At 40.4% G+C, this 25,724-nt stretch overlaps 1 protein-coding gene across 1 annotated transcript in view; it reads left to right on the top strand.

Moving 5' to 3' along the window:
- LOC146319448 (polypeptide N-acetylgalactosaminyltransferase 10-like) overlaps positions 1-23,764 on the top strand; it is a 96,705-nt gene extending 72,941 nt beyond the window's left edge. Inside the window, exons 7-13 of the mRNA XM_084730044.1 lie at positions 4,732-4,849; positions 12,072-12,179; positions 15,998-16,219; positions 19,221-19,337; positions 20,733-20,882; positions 21,966-22,200; positions 22,994-23,764. Of these exons, the coding sequence (XP_084586170.1) occupies positions 4,732-4,849; positions 12,072-12,179; positions 15,998-16,219; positions 19,221-19,337; positions 20,733-20,882; positions 21,966-22,130 (880 nt within the window). The 3' untranslated portion in view covers positions 22,131-22,200; positions 22,994-23,764. The remainder of the gene's footprint in view (positions 1-4,731; positions 4,850-12,071; positions 12,180-15,997; positions 16,220-19,220; positions 19,338-20,732; positions 20,883-21,965; positions 22,201-22,993) is intronic.
- Positions 23,765-25,724: the final 1,960 nt, after the last annotated feature.

Here is a 25,724-nt window from a genome sequence, read left to right as displayed (position 1 = left end):
CCAGTCATATCTGTAACAAATTTTATGGCATTTCATTACTTTTTAACTTTTCTGCTGAGAGGCCAGCAGGGTGGAAATCCATGCGCCTGTACAGCAGGCAGTATAGTGAGAGTCAAACCTGCCTGAGCTGCCACTTGACTGGTGCACTGCAGTGCACTTCTAACTGTAGAAACTGTGTCAACACATGAATTAAACATTGTACTCACAGGTTCTCCTGCTTACAGCCACACTGCAACACCTAGAAACAGGTGCCAAATGCCTATTTTTTTCTTTATCAATATGTATAGCATCGCTGTCCAATAAAATACACTTATTTCCAAAACGCCAACTTTTCTGGAAAGAAAAAACAGTTTTATGCTTCATGGTGATGTGATTTTCAGATGATCCAGTGACTCACTGTAGTGAGTGTCTCAACTCATAAAAGAGCACTTCCTCCTTCAGTTTTAGTGAAAAAATCAAAATCACCAAATTTGGAGAAGAGTGGTTTTTACAGGACAGCAACGACAATCTGCATTCTGTGGACTTGGGTTTCTTTATCAGCAATAGCAGACCGTTTTTGTGCTGCAGACAGCAAATTAAATGTCTTTCACCAGTCACTCATTGAGTCCTGTCCATTCCAAGAAGAGGTGGGTATTTATGCATCACTCTAGAAAACAAAGAAGCCTATTACTACTGTAGTTAAAGTGTAAAATGTTATTTTCTCCTTGCACAATGGACTATAATATAATTTTGGAGGGTAATTAGGGCTGCACAATGTGGTGTTTTTTTTTTTGTCAGCACAATATGAGCTTTCTTAATTAACACCAGCTGAAATTTATAAAGCTGGTAACTCTGTTGACTCCTTTGCTTCTCTTTGTCTCAGTGGTAATTAAGTCCAACCCCCTGCATTGTTTCAAACTGAACCTCTGTGCTCAAATTTATAATAGTATAGATTTAGACTCATTTTTAGGTCAAGGGGTTATTATTCCAAGCAAACTCAAGCACTTTTGTATCATCTGACTGCAGGTGCTTCACAGAAAAAGATTCTCAGCCAGAGGGGATCTAGTACCTTGTCCACACTGGACATGCTTAACTGATCACACAGGTAGAGTTTGAATTAATAAAACTGTCTTCACCAGCTTAATACCAGTCCATGTTCCACTCATGTCACCTTGGCAAAGTGTCTTTTCAGTCTTTATGCCCTTCCAGTGCTTTTTCATAACTCAGCTTATTGTCACAGTGTTGCTGAACACTAAGTGTTAACAGTGACAAAAGACTGGAGCCGTTGTAATGCAAAGTTACAAAAGCAAAGAAAGCAAAGCAAGGACATGGAAATACCTCTGGAGGAAACTGACTGACTGGATGAGGTAGGTGTGAAAGCACCTGAAGTGTGACCTTCCAGTTTGATCCAAAATTACAGGTGTGAAACGTCCTCCGGACCAAACAACCTCGGCCCGACCGAAAGAGGTGGTCTCCGTCTAGATTAAATCGTGTAATGGCTCAGTTCTTTTCTACTGTGACTTTTTTGGGTGCTTCATACATTCTGGCCAGTTTCAGGAAGTCGTGGCAGGGTAGCGTCAGGTGTGAAACCTCCCCCAGACCAAGGTCTAGATCAGACAGCCGAACCATGGTCCAAGCGCACCATGGCTCGGTTAATTTCTACTGTAAAAACATTGTTTGGATGGTTTGAACAGACCAATTACGGGACTTTGTGGCAGGCTGCAATCAAAACATTAAAAAGACAACCCTGTAAAACAAAAAAAGAGCTGTGGTAGCACATGTCCAATTAACATTTGCGCCGAGGACTTTTTAAAAAATAAGTTGGAAAAATCTTAAATTCTTTCAGTTATTTTCCAAGAGAATGAAAGAGAGAGGAATTGACAACACACTGACATCAGATGCAGGGAAGACACAGCTCATGTAGTTGATAAAAACAGGACATATCATGTTGGGCTCTTTAATGCGCCCGCATATTTCTGATGTGAAACCAAAACTAACCAGATCAAATTTATACAGTGTAAGAAAAACATGCCCCTTGGTTAGGATTTTCAGGTGCATAAGCACTCTAGTCTGGAACGCAAACTTGTTGCAAGCTGGTGTAAATCCATGCTTGTCCACTATATGAGCAAAAGCATGCAGACAGCGTGGTCAATAGTCCATGACATTATTAAACAGGGTTTCCTTAACTTTTTTACAGTCCCATACCCTCTCTGACATTCAACCTCCAGCTAGGTGAGGTGACAGACATATTTACACCCAAGGTGCAAATTGCATTGTTGGCTATGGATACCTGGGTGCTTGTCTCTGCCATGATAGGCTGTATACATCCAGGTGTAAATAGCCACATTAGCTATTCCAACCCAGATGCAAATATTAGCTGCCTTTTTGTTAATGTCTGTAAGCCCTCTCCACACATATGCGACTATGAAGCCTATGTATGAAATCTACTTGAAATACTCAACGCAGGTTAATGAGAAGGCTGTGTTTGAGAGGATGCACAAAACTCTGTAATGTTTGGCTGAATTTGAGAGGATCTGAGGCTTAAATGATTTTCCACACACAGTCTGTGCCTGCATTTTGCAAACACATCTTTTCCCACATACCCGAGTTTGGGAAGGCAGGAGGAGGGGGTTTAGGCAATAGTGTGCTGCCAACTTGCAACCTTCCCACAGTGCAACAGAGCCAGATCCATCGAGAAATGGTTTTCACAGTTTGGTGTAGAAGCACTTGACTGGCCTTCACACAGCCGTGACCTCCACCACATCCAACACCTTTGGGAGGAACTGCAATGCCAAATTCGAAGCCAGACGATATCACCCAACATCAGCGGCCAAACTCACTAATGCTAATGTGGCTGAATGGGAGAAAATCCCTGCAGCCAGATTCCAAAATCTGCTGGAAAGTTTCTTTTAGTAGCATATGTTGAATATAAAACAGAGCTGTCATTGAGAAAGTAATTTGGAAATTATGTTAATTTCATTACACAGCAAACAAAGATGTTTATTTTTCACACATACATATTGTACAGCTGTCATAGTTATTTAGAGAACCATCAGATAGCACAACCCCCAGAGGACACAGCAACCATAAATGTTTTAATCACTACAAACAAATTGTTTTTACTTTAATTACAAAAAAGAATATGTGCCGTAAACAAGCTCCATGAGTGTTCAAATCAGGAGAAAGTGGTGGAGAGAAGTACAGAGTTTTTTGTAATCACTGCTGGTTTCATTTTATTCTTTTCACCCTTGGAGAAGGAAAACTGCAGAAACCAGGCTGTTATCACCCCGGGACTCGTATCTGTGCTCACTGCTCATGAGGCGTGGGAAGCCCCAGAGTGTTTCTCACTGCTGACTGTACAGTAGCTGCCCTGTTTGCCTTTAATTGATCCTCCTCAGGGACGACTCTGGCGAGAGCAGACTACCTGCTGGCTGCCTGCCTTGTACCTGATGAAAAGCTTGTAACTATGACAACCTGTAAGTTCGTATTGTAATATTTCTGCAGTGGAGTGAACTGGGAAAAAAAAGATGAAAAAAAAAGAATCAAATCGAGTCTGGACTGATTGTTAAGATCAGTGTTATATTAATGGGTTAAAGTGAGGCACGTGTTGGAGAGACTTGAGCTCAAAAAGAAAATTGTTCCCCGATTTTTTTCTGCCTCAGGTGTGTTGCGTCAGCTACTATCAAGCACAGCAGTGATACGACGGCTAACAAGCCCCACGCCAAGCAGCACAGAGCTCGTCACAGACAGGAGCCACAGTGTTCTGGAGTGGGTTAATTGGCTCCGCATTGTTCAGAGCATCTTCATTATCTGCTGAGAAATAGTGCCACCATAAATACATGAACTCTGACTCGCTGTCTGCATCTCTGGAGATTTTTTTTCTTTGCTTTTATTCTGACTTATCTTTTGACATTGGAGCTTTTAATCCTGTAGGCTAGAAGAGTTTGTTGCTCCCTTATGTTACCCACAGTCACAAAGGAGTGGTGGTGATGATGACTAAAGTAATATAACAAGTCATGTAACTAATCACTTTTGATACCAAATTTTAAGTAAAGTAATATTATTACTTTTCAATAACTACTAGCCACAGCAGTCAGCAGACTGTTTCTATTAAGCTGTACTAAATAAGATTTTTGACGTGTCATATTATGTTCAAAACTTCTATTGAGGTTTTCGAATTAAGCTTTGAATGTCTGTCATCATATTTTATGACACCATCACAGCATTCCACTATTCTTAAAAGCTTGGTTTTAGTTTTGCAAGAGTGTAAAAAAAAAAAAAAAAGTTGCTAGGCAATGGTGACACACATCATCATTAAAACTGGCCAAGGTAGAAATACTCTGAACTCTTTTGGATTTTGTAATTTTAATACGATGACAATGTTAGAATAAAATACAGGCACATTTAGGAAAAGTCAGGATCCAATAGTTAAATAGGTTTTGTTTCAACAAACTTATTGTATTGCAAAATTCAAAAACAGTTCTAGTGTTAAAGGAGTAATAGGTATAAAATACATTATTACACCTTCTGAGTAAATTGCTCAACACTGGAGCTGGAGGATATTATCATCTGCTGCAATTCTGTGTGAACAGAGAATAAGTGAAAAAAACGTTTCATTCATTTTGATGTTTGCTTTAGCAGAAGGGAAGTGCTAAATGATGCTGCAGCGCTGTATGTAAACAGTTTTGTTTACAGCTATTGTACAAAATGTACTGCAAATAGTAAGCGTGTGTGTTTTTGTGTCTCCTGTAGGTCACCAGTGATGGCGGGGGGACTGTTTGCTGTGGACAGGAAGTGGTTTTGGGAGCTGGGAGGATATGACACGGGACTGGAGATCTGGGGAGGAGAACAGTACGAGATCTCCTTCAAGGTAAAAAATGATCAAATCAAAAGACAGGGAGGCACTGGTTGTGTTTCGATCTAATTGTCAAGTGAATTTGTAAACTAACTCTAACTTGGAGCCACCCAAGTGGTGCTGGGAGGGGGCTTCAGCAAACTGGAGGGAAGATATGATACGATGTGATGCGATACAACTTTATTGGCAATGACATAAAATGATAATAAATCCATAAAAAGGCTGAATTGTTATTATTAGTATTATGACTTTGTGTTTTATCATAACATATAACCTATAATGTTTGTATTATTTCAAATGTAATTGTTATCATTGGATTAATATAAGTAAACTGGAAACAAAACCAGTTGTTTGGCAACTGCCAATAAATTTGAGCAAAGAAGAGGAAGACTGGTCACGTTGGGCATCTTGGAGAGAAAAATGGACAGATGTCTTCATTTAAACTGTTTCTGCTGTCATTAATTATCATGAAAGATCATTACAGCTTCAAATTCATACTCCTTTCTTTTCTTCTTCTCTCAGCATAGAAACAGCTAATCAGTCATGCGAGTAAGATGTTTGATATGTTAGAGCGTCTTCAAAAAAAAGTTTACGTCTTCCAATAAGCACATTAACTGTTTTTTGAAAAAAAGCAAAACCACTTCAAGCCAGTTTAAAAAGAGAGTGAGGAAGGATTTTTTTTTCTCTAATGCAATACTTTAAAATGGACAGAAAAAAATATACTGATTATAAACCTCTGACTAATTTACAAATGTATTAATTTTGTATTTATATCCTTGAACAGCCATTCATTGCATTCGGGTCACACGTATAATTCTAATTAAGTATGTCGTCTTGGAAACCACTGGTGTCCCCATTCAGTGGCATCGTCCTCATTTCCTTTGGCTCATCTAAAACAAAAGCTTTATGTACGGGTTCATTCAAAACAACAAGTGCATTCCCCTTGTTTTGTCTTTGAGAGTCCTACTTTATTCCTAATGTTCCCCTCTGGCCACTCTTTGTCCACATTTAATTAGCTCAAACATGGTCATTCACATTTTAGTCCAGGTTCAGTGTCAGGGCTGTTGACAGACCACGGGGCACTGTGAGAAAATGATGTTCATGGACTTTTTGTCTTTCTTCCTCACTTCTAATTCAGCAAAACAAGCTAAAATCAACTACTAAGCTGGACAAAGATGAAAAACATGTGGACAAACTAACCAAATACACTCAACATCCTTTTGGTGCTCCTGATAAAGATTTATAAACAGTAGACAGTTAGTAGTCATTTGCTTCTTTCCCATCCCACACCAACACTCCATGGAGTGTGTTGAATCTGTTTTCCTTGCCACAATAGAGGAATGTTTCTAATGTCCACTAACCAAGCTTGCATAAGTCTTGCTTTTTTTTTTTTTTAAACAAATGATGTGTCAGTGCTGGCGAAAGGTTGTCTTGGGTGACGTGAAGCTTAGGATATGGCAATAATGCCCCGGCAAAACAGTGTCACTCCTCTGCCAGTTTACGCCTCCTGTCCCCACCTGAATCCACCTTGTCTTCCTTGTCCTCATGGTCATTACATTACCTCAGATGCTGTGAGGCTGTATTCCACCTAATAGGACGCTCTTGAAAACGAGATGGACCATCTCAAGGGGCTATCCACTAATAAACTTCTCATAATAGGATTTCCTACAGGACCACTAGCTGAACTGAGTTAGAAACAGTGTCCCTGTGACTTCAGCGTTACAATAGAGAAGGTCTGTGTTGCAATGATCCTCTGTGCCTAACAGCAGGAAAACATGGCCGACTTTTGATAACATTTGTCATCTCAGCACACCGTCTTCTTCTGTGATGGTATAATGGTTTCCTGGAGAATTGGCACCATAGACTTATCTTCTTGAAATCTCACGAACTAATTTCCAACATAATTTTGTTGGGTTATATAATTAAATCATTAATAATGTATGACACATCAGCCTGCTGTTGCAGTGGTGGTTTTAGTTGTTGAAATCTGATGCTGCACTGTAGATCATGTCCTACACGAAAGGCACCTACAGCTGGACCACAGTGCAGTGAACTGCAGAACTGTAATCCCACCTTAACCTCAGAGTGTACAGGATAACCTTGCACTTGGGCAAAAGGTGAGGATTTCTGACGTTTAAAAAGTGTGAAATGAACGATAGGCCTCGACTAACATAGGTCGTGACCAAGGGGCTAAACCTGGTACAAAAACCTCTTATGTTTTAATACTGTTTTGAAGCTTTTCATCTTATTTAAGTAATTACTGAGATAATATCCCATACCAAGGTTATTATTTTGGCCAAGATTATCATGCCATTAAATTTTGCTATCAGCACACGCCTAGCTGTGCCTCTTAAGTCTACTTTATGCCCTCAGATATTCAATTTGGTTTCCTTTTTATTAAGATCCCCATTAGCTGATACAGAGCAGACAGCCGGTCTCCTGAGGTGAGAAGATTAACAGGCTCTCATACTAATCCTTACAACCAAGCTGCTGCTCCCACAGACAGCCAGGCCGTTTCTCGCATGTGAAATACAATCATTTCATTCACTGGTACAGCTAATCTAAAGCTCCATCCTGGTCACACTGGTATGGGAACATCGGGCTTTTCCAGCTCACACAGTGAAATAATGTCAGGACATACTGATGCACAGAGCTCAGAGGCAATATGACCTCACATGGTGGAGTGAGAGGATGGTGCAAGGCATAAAACTGATGGAAGATTTTTGATATCACTCCTGCAGATTGGGTTTTCAGTTATGCAAACATTTCTCAGAAACAGAGCTGCTCTGGAGGCAGAAATAATTGAACCTCCATGGATGGAGCAAGAAAACATAGTTATTCAGAGTGAAACTTAGCGAACTGCCAAACAGTTGGCAGAGAGAAACTTTTCAGAAAGCATATGTTAAGAGATATATTACCTTTTTCTAAATTCATGACTGCAGAATTTAAAATACCGCTGTTGCTACCATGATAATGCAGTGGCTTTCTGATGTGTGTAACCATGACAACAGCATGCTGGCCAAAGAAAAGGAACGCCATGGTTAATGATGTGGAATTTTTGGCATCCTTCTCATTACCAGCATGCTGTGATGCCCTTTGGTCGAGGTGGCAAAGTAGCCCAAACACAAAAATTAACATACAAATCATTTGTTGTTTAAAGTCGGGCGAGATGGAAAATACCTTTAATCTTTTGTAGATCACATCCCCAGTCATATTCTGCACCTATTTAAAAATACGTGCCAACCAGTTCAACCAGTAAATATCACGACATACACCTGTCAATCAGTCTTAGCAGTGCAGAGCTAAAACTAGATCCCTCTGTGTGTCTTCCAAGAGTTCCCTAAAGTACTGTCACTATGGATCTGCTGGCTACAGTTTCACTTTGGGGAAAATGGTAATCTGTGACAGCAGATAATGCGCGAGGCATTTTGGTGGGCTGCTTCAGCAGTTAATGTTAGCTACATGGAGCATACGATGGGCTAGGGGCCAGGCCTCAATGATTAACGCTACTATACAAAAGTACAACTTCATCATTTGTAGGCCTACAAAAACACAACTTCATGACTGTGTCCACTGATTTGGGTGAAACTGTTTTATGGCTAAAATGCTCTCTTGTTTCCCCTCTGATGTCCTCTAGATGCTCAGCTTAAATCTGGGTCAGTCCTTCTGCTAACTTAGCTGCCATTAGGAGACAACAGAACCAGGATTAGCAGCCTCCCAGTGAACACAGACAGACAGGGACAGAACACGGCCTTTGAGACCAACTGGGAATATAGTACTGAGGTCATTTACCAGATTTCCTGATGCTTTCCTGAGCATCTTGATAGCTTTACTTAAATGCTAATGTCAGTAGCTAACCGCTAACTGCTGTTGGTTGACTAGTTATACAGCTAAGTTATTTGACACAGCCTTGGGGTGCTAGAAACCAAACCTGGCAACGAACCGCCTTTGTACTGTCTGCCTTCGTCATTTATAGACCACTAAACTGTAGCTGTGTAGCAGGGGAGGCATTGTGTTAACGTTCATTCAGCGCTATTAGCTACTGCAACAAGTTCCTCCTTAACTGCCTGTTTTTCCAGGAAACATGTCAATATGTGGAAGCAAACAGCACTCTGAATGGAGTGACCCAGTTTTTTTAAACAAGGTCCACATGAAATGGAAATCAGATTGATGTGGGAGCCAGTATTAACCTTAAAGCGTTACTGTCCTGTTTTGTCCGCAGTTTACATTTATTACTTCCAGCCTTTAGTTGGATCATTATTATTCATGTAGTGGAAGCAAACACAAGCGTGGAGCCACTGAAATGCAGTTTATACTGAACTGTGTGCATTTATGTTTTATTTATTCAAAGGCACCAACAGAGACAACTCAAGTTTTAGTTGCACTTTTGGCCAGTGCTGGATTTTGTCCTGCAGCAATGTTTTATTCATGCAGTTGGAGTGAATTCTGTTGTTTTGTAGTTTTTCCCTCCATCGGGTGAACTGTGAGCACTTGTGTGATCTGAGTCGGTCCGCTGATGATGGAGCTTCATCAGCAACAGACCAGAGAAACAGTGGTTGTTCTACAGTGACACTGCAGTGAACACAGGGTCATGAGGATTTGCCTGGATGGTTTACAAGGCAAATATTAGTCGCTGCTTGTTGTTTTTGTAACAATACAAACTCAATCCAAGTGACTGAGAAAACTTCAAAGGAAAAGAAAATCTGGATTAGATGGTCAAAAATGTAATTTAGGCTAATATGCATGATGAAATTATGCAGCATTCTTGGATTTGTACATTTTTGACATATCTAAGGATTTTGGTGTCTTTGTTTTTTTCACTTCTGTGGCCCCAACCCCTCTAGTTCCTTCTGAAGATGTAAATATTTAAGAACAGCTCATAAAAATGCACATAAATTTGTTTAGCTTTTCAAAAATGCTAAATAAAAAATGTGCATTTGTTTAAAGAAAGGTTAGACCGTCACCAGAACATTTCACATCATCCGCAGGGGACCATGAACATTTGCTTGCTGTCCTACATTCATGTGCTGTCAGAATAATTGGAAAATTGATTTCCAGACTGCATCCGGGTTACTGACAAAACCATGATGTTGGTGCAAACACTCTATTGTGGAATGCTGTAATCATGTTCATACCAGCTTTCGTCTTGTCTTTAAGCAACATTGTTTAGACCTGATCAGGGTATTCAATGTGATGTTTTTTAACTGTGCTTGAGGAACAAAAATCACACAAGCATCTGTAAAGCTGAGTTTAGCAGGCAGACGGGGTTAATCTGCCTTTACACCCTTGTTTGAACTCTTTGTTGCATGTATTTACACCTTGAAGTCATATATAAAATATGTATTTCATGTTTTATTATTCCTGTCCTTGTTCTTGAACTCCCGGCAGCTTCAGCCTGCCTCTAACCTTCAAATAGCAAAAATCTTGTTTACATATTAAAGGGCTTTTTAGAAACAATTTGGAAGCCTTACAACTCCGTCTTCCCATACTTAACTGGTTTGTTTTCATGTTTAAATCCAGCTTTTCATTTCCCTACTTTTCATTTTGCCATTGTCTTAAAAACAAAACCCCTTTTCCGTCTCGCCTGCCGTCTCTAAGTCTTCCTTTCTTCTCCATCCTCTTCATTGCCTCCCTTTCTTTCGCAAGGTTTATTTTCAACATGGCAAGCCCAGAAAGAGAATCATCACCGTTGTCTTCATTATAGTTGGGGGATTTAAAATGAGGAGCCGCTGCAGGATGTCTGTGTTATGTGAGATAGACAAGGGAAGGGAAAAGAAATAAGATAAAATAGCTATAAAGGAAGGTTTGTTTTTACTTGAGACAGAACATTAGGGTTGCTTAGAACATATTAAAATCTCATTGTATAATTTCAATATTTCAGAGACAGCATGCCTCATTTTCCTGAAAAGCTTTTGCAGTTGGCAGTGCTTCTCCAATACCAACAGAGTTTAAACACTCATAAATACTGTACTAATGCTTAACTCAGCAGCTCACTCTTGTGTAATCTGACCCTGCTGCTCAGGTGAAGTCAGGTCACCATTATATCATAATGCAGTTTCGGTGTCTTCTCTTCTACCTCTACTATCCTGCAATTTCATCTTTATTGCCTCTCCTTCTGAATTCACTCCCCTCTCCTCTTCTAGGATTTATAAGCCTGTAGGAACCATTGTACTTCCAGTCTCCTTCTTCTTAGTCATCAGTCTCTTCTTCATCTCTGTTGATCGTCTCCTTACTTCACCTTCCCACAACCTTTGAATGTTAAAGCCGCAGGAAACCCAAATCCACAATAGCACTCTAGCAACATCATTTAGGGCCTCACACACATAATGAGAAGGATCTAAAAAGTATTTGAAATGAGTTTTAATCCAAATTTGAAAAGAATACAGTCATTAAATATCAGCACATGCTAAATATTATTTTCCCAAATGTGGTTTTTGTCATTTTAGGAAATTCTTACCACAGATGTGGACATTTTTCCGATGAGCTTGGTGTTGTTGTTGTTGTTGTTGAGTCGACCAGCTGTATGGGCGGGAACTTAAACACGTGGGTCTAACACTGGTCACTACTGAGCAGACTTTGGCTCCAAACAATTGACTTCATTTTTTGAACAGGTTGGCCAGGATTGTCGAAATGTGACAGGGTTCTCGGTCGAACCCCCTGGATGGATTCTAGATGAAACCCTTGGAATGTAAAAGGGTTTCCCTTACAAACCCCTTGGGTGGGTTCTAGATTAAACCATTTGATATTAAAAGGGTTATTGATAGAACCCCTGGATGGGTTTTTGTTGGCACTATTAGAAGGTGGAAAGATTCTGGATAGAACCCTCAGAGGGAGTCCTGGGTGGAATGAGTGCACCAAAATGGGTTGTCCTTTTAAAACATCTTATAAGGGGTTATGGGTAAAACCTTTAGCAGGTGGTTCTACGTATAACCCTTTATGTCAGGTAGAACCAAGTGCAACCTTTATAAAAGTTTCTACCAGGAACCAAAAAGAGTTTTCTTATGGGAACAAGACAAAGGACCCTTTAGGGCTGTAGATAGCTTTACCTTTACAACTGAAGCCACCGCTCTCAGAATTTTAAGTGTTATGTAAATATGGCAGACATTTTATCTAATAGGCTTTAAGATGGACACAGCTTCTAAATGCTATAGTGATTCATTTGATGAAAAAGCTTCCTCTCTCTCTCTTTCTGTGTGTGTGTGTGTGTGTGTGTGTGTGTGTGTGTGTGTTTTTGTAGGTTTGGATGTGTGGTGGTCGGATGGAGGACATCCCTTGCTCCAGGGTAGGACACATCTATAGGAAGTACGTCCCCTACAAGGTCCCTGGTGGGATCAGCTTGGCAAAGGTAATTCTTCACACTGTGTGCCTCCACAGTACGTGGCAAAATACAACACAGCAGATCAGTCACAGCTCTTCTGTACACTACAACAGTCTGATACAGGGGTTCAGAGTCGGTGCAGTGCTGTCACATCGCCTCTGTTACAGCAGTGAGAGTGAAAACTGATCCGAACAACAGATTCTAATCAAAGCATGATGTTGGTTGTTTAAAGATTGATGCATTCAGATCATTTATTTTATGATCGTGTGATACACCTGCTGTCCACCGCTCCTTTGAGCTCCACCAAAACAATGAAACATACAGTATTAGTAATGCACAGCCTGGATACTGAGTGAACCACAGATCGGAATGAACAAGTAGACAGCAGCCAACGGTCTGAATAAATCATGTTCTCCAACAAACAATAGCAGATACTACACTGTAAAACTCCATTTGAACTTTGGGTATTGTTCAAAGTATCACATAATGATGACAGGCCAAAGGTCCACACACACTGAAACTATATGACACTATACAAAATGCAGTATGATGTCAATAAAGAAAGATGTCATGTAGGATACATTTTTATAAAAACAACCCATATCTTCTAAAATTGGATTAGAATTACTACTTTTATCCCAACATTTGTATATTGCACTTTCATAAGCAACAGAGAAATGTGTTTTTTTGTGCCTCAACCTAACCAAAATGCAACCATTTCACAGCATTATTCACATATTAAAAGACATTTTCATGGATTAATCACTTGTTAAAAAGACTCTCTGGAATCTGATACTGAAGCATAAAGTGACCCTGAGAAAATTGTGTCTGACGCAGCCAAATGGCAGTGACAAATCTTTGTTATGTGACGAGTTGGGATGAGAATGTGTTGGTATGTGCTGACATCACTTTCCCACCAGAACACGCCCCCTCAGTCAGGCTGAGTGGCGAAACGTCCTGCACCAAAGCTTCCATCAGCAGGGGAAACTGCAAAATCAGGAGTAAAGTAAATGATTGCCTGCTGAAATTAAAGGCAGTTGGACTCAACAGTGAGAATATAATGAAATTAGTTAAAAGCATAAGTTAAAAAAAGGTAACTCTGACAAACGTATTATTTTCTCTGATTTAGAGAATTGTACCTCAACCAGTCTCTGTGGGCTATATTACCTTTTTAAAATTATTGTTGAGCAGCACAAGCTTTCCAGGTCATTTCTGTAGTGATTAGAGAGGCTGCTTTTGTTTCCATGTGTGCAGTAACGTCACTAGCAAATACTGTACGACATTTAAGCAGCAAAACTAAAAATTGTAGGAAACAATTAAATAATCAATGAAATTGCGCTGCTGTGTCCTGTGTGTAAATGCACATGCTAGGCACCCTATTTCCCACCTGCAACCCATTTTCTATTAATCACAATGTTCATTTTGATTATATGGCCCCATCTATGAATTGTATCTTTGATCACACTAAGCTGTTTGTGCAGACGAGTGAGTAATACTAACCATGACTAGTGAACTGATCCTTATAAGTTTTATCTGTGCCAGTGTTTAATGTGAATATTACATCAGATTCAGAAGATACAGTAGTCAATATTAACCAACCAATTACTTCAACCAGGCAAAAATAAACCTCCCACCTTCTCTGTATAAGATGTTACTGTTAGTTTGTCCTTCCTTAATTTGGATGTCTAACACTGTTCTTTTTAAGCTGAAGGACTGGTTCGTTTTGGTATTTTTCATTTATCTGTTCTGAACAACAGACTGCAAAGCTCGTCCAAGGCAACAGAACATCACACGTTTGTAATAGTCTATTTAAATTAGTAGTTCCTCTTTATTGCTTCTGCGTTTTTTTCCCACTATTCCCTTTAAAAATCTCTTATCAGTAAGGTTTCTTGATTAAACAAACAATAAATGAAGCAAAATGCAATTATGCTCTTGCAAAATTAAAAAAAAAAAGGCATCTTATCAGCAAAACTGATTTTAACTTTATTAGTATTCTGCTGTATTCACACACAGGGCTCTTCAGAATTTAAATTACAATTACAAAGACACTATATTTGGCTTTGTGCTGGGCTGATTGATGGCTTTATGTGAAACCAAATAAACTGTATTTCAGCTCAGGACATATTTGGCCACTGGAGTGTGAAAAAACACATCACAAACACGGTAAAAACAACTTTTCTGTCCTTGAACTGCACTGAAGAGTGAAACTGAGCTGCAACTATAAGCACGTACACATAACCATACAATGCAAACACTTCACACACACAAACACATACTGTGCACTTATACACACATAAGAGCATCATCCTAGTGTCAGCTACTCTTTAAGTGGTGCAGTATAACAAATGGCAGCATTTTTGTTTCCTATGTCCTCTACTAAGTACTCTCCTCTTTCTCCTCCATGCACAAGAGCACTTTACAGTCAGCTCAGCATCCACTAACAAAAGACCACCAGACGAGAGGCAGCAGTATGCAGTCTATCCACTATCTGCGACTTATAGCCTTTGCAGGTGTTACTGTGAAGAATGAGCTTAAGTTTCTTTGTTCCTTGTATTCTTCAAAGTACCTACATGGAATGAGAAATTGTCTAAAAGCGCTAAATCATCTGGGGTGTAGCCGAACACCATTCATTATGTATGCCTCTGCCGCAGCCTGGAACTTGGCTCGGTTTGGCTCAGCGTGCAACTGAAAGGCACTGGCCTTTGTTTTTGATTTTTTATTCTGACCGGCAGTCTTTAAACAGGACCTCGGTGGAATGCTGATGGTTCTGAATCGACCTGACCCTGCAGATAAAGGAGAACATTTACATAAACATACTTGTTCTCTGTACAGATTTGAAATTGCTGTTTCATTATCATTGTCACACCTTACATTTTTTTTTTGTTTTGTTTTAATCAAGGGCCAACAGATAAGGTCAGCTTCAAAAGGATTTCAATGGTGAAAAGTTTTTACGGCTGCAACAAAGTAGCAAAATTATGCAGTTATGTTGAGTTATTCTGAGGCAGCAGAGGTGGCAAAAGCACAAACACCCTTTACTCAACTAAAAGTACATATACCTGAATAAAAAAAGTATTCCATAAAAAGAGAGGTACTGATTAACCGTCTTTACTCAAGTGAAAGTGAAAAAGTATGGCCTCTGAAATGCATTCAAAGTATAAAATTAAAAAGTGAAGGACATTTCTTACATCATATATTTCACATCTTGTCTTGTGTTTGTCTTATGTCCTGAACATAATTTGCGTCTTATTTGGCATTTTGCATTATTTCCATCTTGTTACATTGTTTTCATTTATATACATCTTTTAAGTCATTTTCATCTTGTTGTGCCAAGGAAACGTCTTTTCTCTGTGTTATTATCTGATTCATTTAGGTTGAACTCAGTCTTGATGTTGGGAAGGTGGCGTACAACAATGCAAAATAAAATAACCAATAATGCCCCTAAAGTATAAAGTATTGATATTTGTTTCAAAATGTAGTAAAAGTTGTCAGAAAAATAAATACTGAACTAAACTACAGATAGCTCAAAAAATCTACTTAAGCACAGTATTTGCACTTAGTGGCATCCATTCCTTGACTCTGCCTCACAGAGGTGGGAAATAACTGATGGAGCAGACTCCCTGAGACAAATCTACAGCACTGACAGCAGACAATGTAAACATTTATGTTCACAAAACAGTCCAATGTGGTTCCACGAGATCATCCTTACTGCCAGCGACTGTGGGATTTTGTGTTTATTTGCGGGAGGCTCATAGACATTCTGGACGATTTGAGATGCCCGCTAAGAAAAGTAGACCGTTCATGTGAATGAGTCTGTCTGCCTGACTTTGTCCTTGGTTTGATTTCAGAATCTGAAGCGTGTGGCAGAGGTGTGGATGGACGAGTACGCCGAATACGTCTACCAGCGTCGTCCCGAGTACCGCCACCTGTCGGCGGGTGACATGACGGCCCAGAAGGAGCTGAGGAGCCGCCTCAACTGCAAGAACTTCAAGTGGTTCATGAGTGAGGTGGCCTGGGATCTGCCTAAACACTATCCACCGGTGGAGCCTCCTGCTGCTGCATGGGGAGAGGTGAGGACTGGTCTCTGAAAATTCACTGATGATGCCGGGGAAATTCAACCTGAGCCAGTGGGACACCCCTTTGATGTCACACAAGGTCCCCTTTAGCATCTATATGAGGCGCACTTGGCTGTCCATGCACTCAATTATTAACCCTGTCATGGCGCTAGAAGATGCTAGAAGCTGATGCTGCTTTGTGCAATGATTGCTGCTTGGGTAGATTTAGGAAACAAAAATACTTGGGTAGGCTTAAATAACAGTATGAGGTAATTTTTTATTAGTAAAGCACAGACTTATTCTTACATGTAGCCATAAAAACCTGCTATAATGGATTACTACCTTTTACATTTCTACTTCCTAAACACACCAGAAAAGTAAGCTTCATTATTCACACATTGTCATTATGTCAGAGATGTTCTGTATACGCTCCAGTGCACATCTGACTGACAGGTGCATGGGAGAATGAATTATTGTTAGTCTGTTAATAAGCTAATGAACTCCCACCCGCTGTCAGTACTAACACATTTAGAATTTCTGTACATACCAGCCCATTTTCACTCATTCTCACTCCCAAAAACACACAAAACTTTTTGTGCCTTTATTTTGAAAGTCAGTCCGGACGTTGTATATTTATTCTTGCCTGACTTGACCACACAGCCCTGCACATGCAAAACTGATGCTTAGAGGAGTACCTGCTAAGCTGAGCCCACACACATGCATACACACCCAAAGAATAAGTGATTCATTCCATTAGCCAGTACAGTTTTCACATTTTTTTTCTTTTAACAATCCAACAGAGTAGGCTTATACACACTCATCCTTACCAAAAGAATAGATTTATTATCAGAGAGCTTGAGAGGTCATGGACGTGTGGCCAATAAGTGGGATGCTATTTTTGAGCATGGACAAAAAAAATGAATATTTTAAATTAGTTTTACATACAGACTTTTGTGTAAATTGTTGGCATGTGCAGATCTAATTTTCGGGGTCGTAGTCCCTCCCTGATTTTTGCCATCTCACTTTAGGGAGGCAAACTGCACGTCCCTCATATTCTTTCAGAAATAAAAATAAAACTGTTGAGTCAAAAGTAAGAGGAATAACAATATCAAAGGAAAAGAAGTTATGTATAAAGGGACTGCTGCTTAACTAAAAGCAAAGTTTTTTCATCCTTTATTTGAAAATGTCAGCAGTTTCTACTTTGCCTTAAATTCTCTCTAAAACTTTGTTAATGCCTAAAGGCTCCTTCGCCAACTCTGGTTCTCAGAATAATCAAACAGGTTGAAATTAGCGTAGCCACCATTTTGTGATTTCATCATTAATACATTCAGAATTAAGTCATGGAAGTACACTATTTGCAAATATATGAGCCACTTACTTTATTTAATGCAAAAATCTGCATGTGCGTATGGGTTCTGTATTATAATTAAATTAACATGTATAAAATTGCCAATAAGAATCATATCTAAATCAACCTTTAAGCACCTTTAAGAGAGCCCTAAAATAGAGTCCAGGTACCATTACATAAATTCAGTTTATCCAGAAATTAACCCAATGTACAAACCCCAATTCCAAAAAGTTGGGACGTTGTGTAAAATTTGAATAAAAATAGAATGCAGTAATTTGCAAATCCTTTGACGTAAACAAGATATTTAATGTTCAAACTTACCTGTTTTTTTAATAAATATGTCTGCAACATGTTTCAGAAATGTTGGTACAGTGGGAACAAAAGATTGGAAAAGCTGTAGAACGCTTAAAAAATACCTGTAAGGACGAGGCGAGGACAAATAGTTCAGCGGTTTAAGAACAACATTTCTCAACGCACAACTGCAAGGAATTAGGGGATTTTGTCATTTGCAATCCATAATATCATTACAAGGTTAAGAGCATCTGGAGAAATCGGTGTAAGGCGCGTACAGGTTTTAGAGCGACATATGCTGCCATCCAGACAAATTCTTTGGTCTTCTTCTGGGACGTCCCTGCTTATCTCAGCAGGACAATGCCAAGCCCCGTTCTGCAGTGTTCTCAGTTCCCAAATGATTACTTAGTGTTGTTATAAGAAAAGATGATGCATAAAAATGTATCATTCACACAAGAGTTGGGCTGCACAAATCTATTTATGAGTGGAGGCATGGAGGCCTAAAGCTGGACGCAGGCAGGGAAGCAATTTTTCTACCAGTGATTCTGTAGCAGAGTTACATTTACTGATGTGTGTGTGGATTGGCTTGACCTGTGGAGTGATCTGTAGCACAAACCCTGCATGGTGCTATAACGTGCACTGAACATGAAGGCGACCATCGTCAAGGACATATCATGTTCAATTCAACGCAGGACTTTGGAGTTATTAAAAATGAAGGAATTTTCCAAGTTGAAAGCACAGCGGTGTGCATCAAGTTGGAGCTCCCAGTGGTAACAACAGACAAGAAACAGTGATGAAACATGTTTGCAATAACAGAGGGTTTTTTGGCTTCTCTTCCTGTATGCCGCAACTATTATCGGGTCGTCCTGGGTGCACGCCCAGGGTCCAAATCAAAAACACTGAACTGCTGTGGGTACAAACAGCAGCCAGACAGCACTGAGTCCTCCGGAAGGTAGGTAAATGTTGAGATATGTATTAAAAAAAGAGCCATGGGGGTTCTCCATGTACAGAGAGCGAGTCCTCTGCAGCAACCGTAAGTTTGATTCCAGTCTGTGGCCCTTTGCTGCGTATCTCCCCCCCACTCTCTCTCCCCATTTCCTGCCTCACAAATTAAAAGCTAAAAAGTCCAAGAAATAACATAAGTTTTGTAAAAAAAAGTTAGGATCAAGTTATAAAGTATTACCCATTCACAATGCAGGGCCACAACACACATGATGTGTAATAAACCAACGTATCAGGTTTGCATTGTTTCAATTTAAAACACAGGGGCCCATGAAAGCAATGCCTGATGGGATCTGTGCTCCGACTATCCGTAACGAAAGAGAAAGCACTTCATGTTTTTGTGACTCCGTTTGCATGTGGTTTTGTGTTTTATAGATACGGAACGTGGGCAGTGGCATGTGTATGGAGATCAAACACTTTGTGTCAGGGAGCCCCATCCGCCTGGAGAGCTGTGTGAAAGGGCGGGGCGAGGTTAGCTGGAGTCATGGACAGGTGAGGGTCTTTCATTACACTTTTGTCAAGAATTCTGTCTCATGAAGTGACAGATTCATGACCTTGGAGGTTTTTGTACCACTAAACATTCATGGTGTTTGGTTGGAGTGCTCTGGTGCATTAGTTGAATTAGGGTTTATTTGGGAAACTCTGTTAGTAAGATGAACCACCACACAGCAGTCCTGTTTTTGAAAAGGGGTGTGGTATTGGGTGTTGCCTGTGACAGAAAGGCACATAACTTCTAAATGGATTCAAATTACATGACCAGACTCTTGATTCCACCACAGTTCTGATGTGTCATCTGCATGGCTCCAAGCCACACCAGCAGTGTTTCAGAAGCATTTCAGCAGCAGAGTGTTCTGCCCACCTGATTATGTTTATTTGCTCAGTTTTGTTGATTAGGTCCTCTTTCCGTGCCCTTTGTGCTTCCACCATGGATAAGCAGGCTACGTGGTTAAATGGTTTCTTTTCTGTCTGTGTTTATGATCACGAGTCTGCACTGGGTCTTTATTTTGAAAATTAACCCGATTCTCCCTGCCTCCTTTGTGTCTGACTTCCTGCCCGTTCGATCTGCTCTGTGCTAAGTGACACAGCATCTGTCAAAAAGACTTGGTGCGTATTTGAAGTAGAGCGGTGTGGAGAGCTGCTGCTTCTGGGACGCGCCGAGACGCTGCTGGTGGAATCAGAATCATCATGTAGAATGGCTGCGATCAGCTCCGGCTGACGTGGCGCAGCCATAACGTGACCCAGAATTTAGCTGTTTGTCATCGACTCTTTCGGGAGGCATCAATGCACTCAGCAGTTCCTTTTTCATTAGTGACTTATGCCCCTACATTTTAGCCATGCCCCCTTTGATGACTAATGAAGCCTTTCTTGCACACTCTTGTGGGAGTTATCATAAGTCTCAGCAGATAGTTTCTGTTTCATTGGTGCCAGTTAGCCTCACCTACTATACTTTAGACATACTCCCTTGATAACCCAGTAACTGTTTGTTTTAGATTCTTGTGGGAGTCATCACTGGACAAAACTGACTGGTGATGGTTTTCATTGCCTCCTATACTTAAGTCACACCCCCTTTTATTCCTTATAATCTGTTTGTCATAGAGCCTTGTGGCAGGCATCATTGGATTTGTCCGACAGTTTCTTTTTCCACTGGAGTGACTTAGTCTCAATGTTTATACAAGCCACAGAGGTCAAGTGGTTGTGTTGCACGTGAATGCATGCACATGTGTTGCAATAGCTGGTCGCAGCTCATTCATACCCTCAATTTAAGAAAGACTCCTTAAAGAAATACTTTCATAGGAAGAAGTAAATCTCAGGAGAAGAAAGAGGACAAGAACAACAGCAGAGGAGTGAAACAGTCTGTGTGTTACAGTTAAGATGTTTTCACTGCAGGTATTAACGTTTGGTTGGAGGGAAGATATCCGGGTTGGTGACCCCATGCACACAAGGAAGGTGTGCTTCGACGCTGTCTCCCACAACAGCCCCGTCACTCTGTACGACTGTCACGGCATGAAGGGGAACCAGCTGTGGCGCTACAGAAAGGTACGGAAGAGGGAAAAAAAAGTGGGAGCTCACTGCTTGAAGGAAATGATAGTATTTAGTGCTGCATCTCCCTTTCAGCCTTCCAGTTGAGCTGCTGCTGTGATTTCTTTGGTCAGCTGAGCGTCACTTAAACCAATTAATAAGTCCTTTCAACATAATGGTGGCCATCTGTTAATTATGTGATTAATTTAATGAGAGGGAAAATTGAAGGATGCATAAACGGAAGAGCTAATAGTCTCCTGTAACTGTTTCTTTAAAGCTAATATATGTGCAAATTTTTTATTTAAGTCAAGCCTCTTTCAACTTGTTTTTATGTTTCTTCATTCACAAAGAAAGTGCTGTCTTGTTTTTGCTGTTCTCAGTGTTTTTGAATTAAAAGGGATAGTTTGGATCATTTGAAGTTGGTTGTATGAGTTACTTATCGATAGTGAGTATACTGTGTACAGTAGATTGTGGTGTGATGGCACATACCCAGTTCAGAGAAGCAGCAGGAGTACCAGTTTAGGAAGCTAAGCAATGTACCGCTGTGGACAGGCCCAGCAGTTTAAATGTATGCTAGATTTAAAATATTTTATCCTTTATCTTCCTATAAGACAGCTGGAAAGCACTGTTATATTGTTCCCTCCAAACCAACCACACTCCCAAAGACAGGCATTGCTGGTCTACCACTGCCCTGATCATTTAACTAGTACTTTTCTGACTTTTGTGAACCCGAACTAACCCTTTAGAACACCAAAGTTACACAATAACACAAACTAACCAATAGATTGCAGTCAGATAAGGCTGTCTGATTTCAAACTAAAATGGTGTGGATTTTTTTTTGGATGGGCCTTTTTTTGGGTGCTGTCTTCAATTGGGGGTATCTTGACAACAAAGACCTCACACATCCACATGAAAATGATACAACAGTCAGTTTTAGAAATAAGTGTTTAATTGATTGTTTTTATTTGCAATAATGTGGTAATGTGGTATGGAATTTAATCTTTTTCAGCAAAATCATATCAAACAGGAAATAATAACCCTGGGAAAGACATTTGCTATTTATATCTGAATAGAGCTGTTCTCTACTCCTGTGTCCTCCAGGATAAGAGTCTGTATCACCCCGTCAGTAACAGCTGTATCGACAGCAGCCCAAGCGAGCGGCGGGTCTTCATGAACACATGTGACCCCTCTTCTCTCAGCCAGCAGTGGCTGTTTGAGAGAACCAACGCCACCGTGCTGGATCACTTCAACCAGGGCGCCATCTGAGGCCGCTGGACATTGAGATGAGGCGTCTTCCAAAGATAAACATCTTGACAGAATGATCACCTTTGATCAGGTGATTAATACAGTGATAACTTTTCTTCCGAATGGTTGACAACAAAGTGGTGATTTCATTTGCTGTTAAATGTATTGTTCTGTCGGTCATTATGATCAAATATCTGAAGGTCTGTGGCCTTAATGCAATTATTGTGTGCTGATAGAATCAAGTCTAAGTTAGTGGGATATCCATTTAAAAGGTAAGCCTGCTGTCTTCATCATCCATGGAGTCAGAGACCTGGTGGAAGCTGCTGTAAGTCACCTCGGTATAGTATCCCGGCCATCAAGCTGGCCCGTGGTTGCCCGTGGTGTAAACACAAACACTTCCCTGGTGCTGCGAGCCGTAGGTTCAGTCAAAGTCAGGTTAACTTAAGGTGTGGCTTAATGGCTAATTGAGCTAACGGCAGCTAGTAGCTACAGCCAAAAAGCAGCAGTTAGCGGTTACCACCTGTCTGTTTGGAGTTAACCAGGTGGCCATATCTTGCATATTGCTCCTTTAAAACTACAATATCCTGCTGTTTAAGGAAAATTACTGAGACTTTTCGATTTATTTGTGACCTTTAAAGATTTATGTCTGCAGCAGGAGCCTGTGGGCTTGGGGCTCAGTGCCAAAGGCCAGGTTGGAGAGTATTAAGAGATGAAATAACACAATTTATTTTGTTCCTTTTGTTGGACTTGTTGACAATAAGAAAAACAGAACTACTCCAGACTCATTCTTTAACCATTGTTAAATATCAGCTTGTCCAGCTAAACGGCACATTGTCTGAGCTGCTGTAAGCTGTTAATTTTGCCTCTGTTTCACTGTTGTCCAGATAAGAAGCTACAAATGAACAATGTGCTGCTTCAGAGACATTCCCCGTGGTACAGCAGTGATCCAGCGTGCTGGCTGAGAGCTGAAGAGTTGGTTGGACCACACACAACAACAACAACAACAACAACATCCAGAGTACAGTCATACAGCGTGTCCTTGTGATGAGAAAGGAGGTAAAAGAAGAGACACACTTGTCAGTGCCACCAGCCGTCAGTCAGTCTACTGTTAAATGAAGAAATGAACCGTTTAATTCATTGTCTGCGTTCTGTTCTTCCCCAGGGTGGGAGAACCCCGGTGAAACCTGATCGTCCAGAAAACACAGAGCTCTCACAAACTGAAGCTTGGACTGCAAGAACTTGCAAGAGTCGAAACTTTGCAAAAAATGCTCCTGTCTTTTATTGCCAGTCTAAGTCTGTCAAACACAAAGTCTGCTGGATTCAACGGATTGTCTGCTCTTTTGCCTCTTTTCACCCTGTCTTTTTCAATTGTTGCCTTAACAAGTACAACAAAATACCTGCTCTTTATGTTTTCATCCAGGTACCAAAACAGAATATGGTGAATATGTGGGACTTTCTAGCAAGTTATAACTCTATGAAAACTGGACAAAAAATCCAAACATCTTAAGTAATAATCCCTGTACAGTGTGCAGATGTATTGCAATGATAATTATGCCTTTTATCAAAGGAAGAAAATCTTGTACATATTCATCTTTGAAGTGCAAATATATTTTTCTACTGAGCAATAAAGACACAAAATTAAATTTCTATCTCAAGATGCAGAAAGTTTTTTATTTCAGTGCTTGCAATATTTTGTGGTGTCCGTATGTATTACAAGGAACATCCTTTCATTACACAAGTTAAGGAAATATATTCCTTAAAGAACAAATCTTTTCTCAAAAAATTTGAAGCAGCTAAATACTCCACACTTCACCCTCCCTTTCCAAACATGTAGGAGGGTGGGTCTCACTTTTTTGAGCATCCTCCCTTTCAGGAAGTTGAATTTCATTATAGCATCAGTTACAACATTCTTTATTCCTCCCTGTGAAAAATCATTCAATCAGCTTAGTTTCACTCCATGTTTTTCGCCGGTCATTCCTGCCCCACCTGCAGTGGCTCTACGTCCCACCAACGGGGTCAGCCCATAGTTTGAGAATCACTGATTTAGGCAGAGTGACCATGCTGGAGACACAGCTGGGGACTGAACTGGGTCTAGGTCTCTGAGGTGGTGGTTGTATCAACCTAACATTTTACTAAAGGGAAACTTTGTCATTTTTCACCTCAGTTGGATGGTAAATGATGATTTCTCAGTGTGTGCTATAACTTGACCAAGAGTTCTACTGCTGCAAAATCTGTCGTTCTTCCTGCATCCCAGGATGTCACTGGTTGTAGCAAAGGGGCATGCTAGGTGAGTATCTTTGCCACCTAAAGCTATATTTTGGCCAACAACATGGGCGTCAGAATCACAAGCTTGCCCGCAGTGCATCCTGGTACATGCAGGCACGGGCTCTGTGAACACCTACTTGAAAAGTGACAAAGTTTTCCTCTGAAGTTGTTTGTATGGAAACAGTCACATCACATCACACATCTTTGTCAGAAGCTGAAACAAAAACAAAGATATATTCGTTTATCTAATAACGATTGGTTGGCTGGTATCAAGTGTGGAATACTAATCGCTATAGTCTTTGAAAAAAGAGGAAAGAAAGAATCGTAACACTTTAGTACTTTTTAATGTGTACAACAATCAACAATGAGGCACGGTGGGGCGGTGGTTCGCACTGTCGCCTCGCAGCGAGAGGTTCCAATTCCCCAGCTGGCTGGGGAGCTTGTGGCTGGGGCTGGGCCTTTCTCTGCTGAGTTTGCATGTTCTCCTCCCCATCAATATGGCTGCTGTGAAAAAGATGTATTGTAATTGGAACTCTATGCACCGCCCCTTTCTACTCTGCACTCCAATAACAGTTGGGCAGGCTTGGTTCCTAGCAGATCCTCTGCCAACTTTTTCTTTTCCTGTTTACTATAGTTACTATGCTATGTGTCAGGCTCATCTATGTTGAAATGGAAACCACATTTTGAAGCTGGTTTGAAGATGCTGCTGGGGGACCTGTGAAGGAGCTCACTTCTTAGGATAGCTATCATTAACAAAATACTAATTAGCTAGCTAATCTACATCCTATCATTAGATAGCTAGTTGCATCTGACAAGTAATGTTACCAAATGCAAGCTAGCTAATCTACATCAATTATTAGATAGCTAGTTAGCTAGCATTTTGCAAGATTTGACTTAAACATCTGCCAGCCTTTTTGTTATTGGAGCACTGAGCGAAGAGGGCAGAAGCAGTGTCAATTGATGTAAAGTCTGAAGATAAATGTCATCTGCAGCTAATAAATTTACATGACAAAGAAACAAAGACTTATAGTATGAATTATCCTACATGATACCCACACATTTTTCTCAACTCCGGCACTGTTTAATTGACCACTCAGGTCTCAGACTCAGCACCTGTATATAAGCAAAGACATCTTATTGGAAATCTGATAAGAAGTCAAGGTCAAACAAACTTTTCATCTCAGCTCAGTCTGGGGAAGAAACCTGCACAGCAAGCTAACATTTCCCACAAAGGACAGCAGCTGCTGCGGAGGCCCAAAGATCATTTGCTTCTTTCACTTTTTTATTGACAGTGACTCATCAACCTGAGTGGCAAATCCAATACCCCGAGTGGGAGTTTGGGGATCTGTC

The sequence above is a fragment of the Lutjanus erythropterus genome, chromosome 11 (genome assembly GCF_056507025.1).
Source record: "Lutjanus erythropterus isolate fLutEry1 chromosome 11, fLutEry1.hap2, whole genome shotgun sequence".
In the NCBI taxonomy this organism is placed as follows: domain Eukaryota; kingdom Metazoa; phylum Chordata; class Actinopteri; order Lutjaniformes; family Lutjanidae; genus Lutjanus; species Lutjanus erythropterus.
Note: the sequence above shows the minus strand (reverse complement) of the source record. Positions and strands in the feature narration are given on the sequence as shown.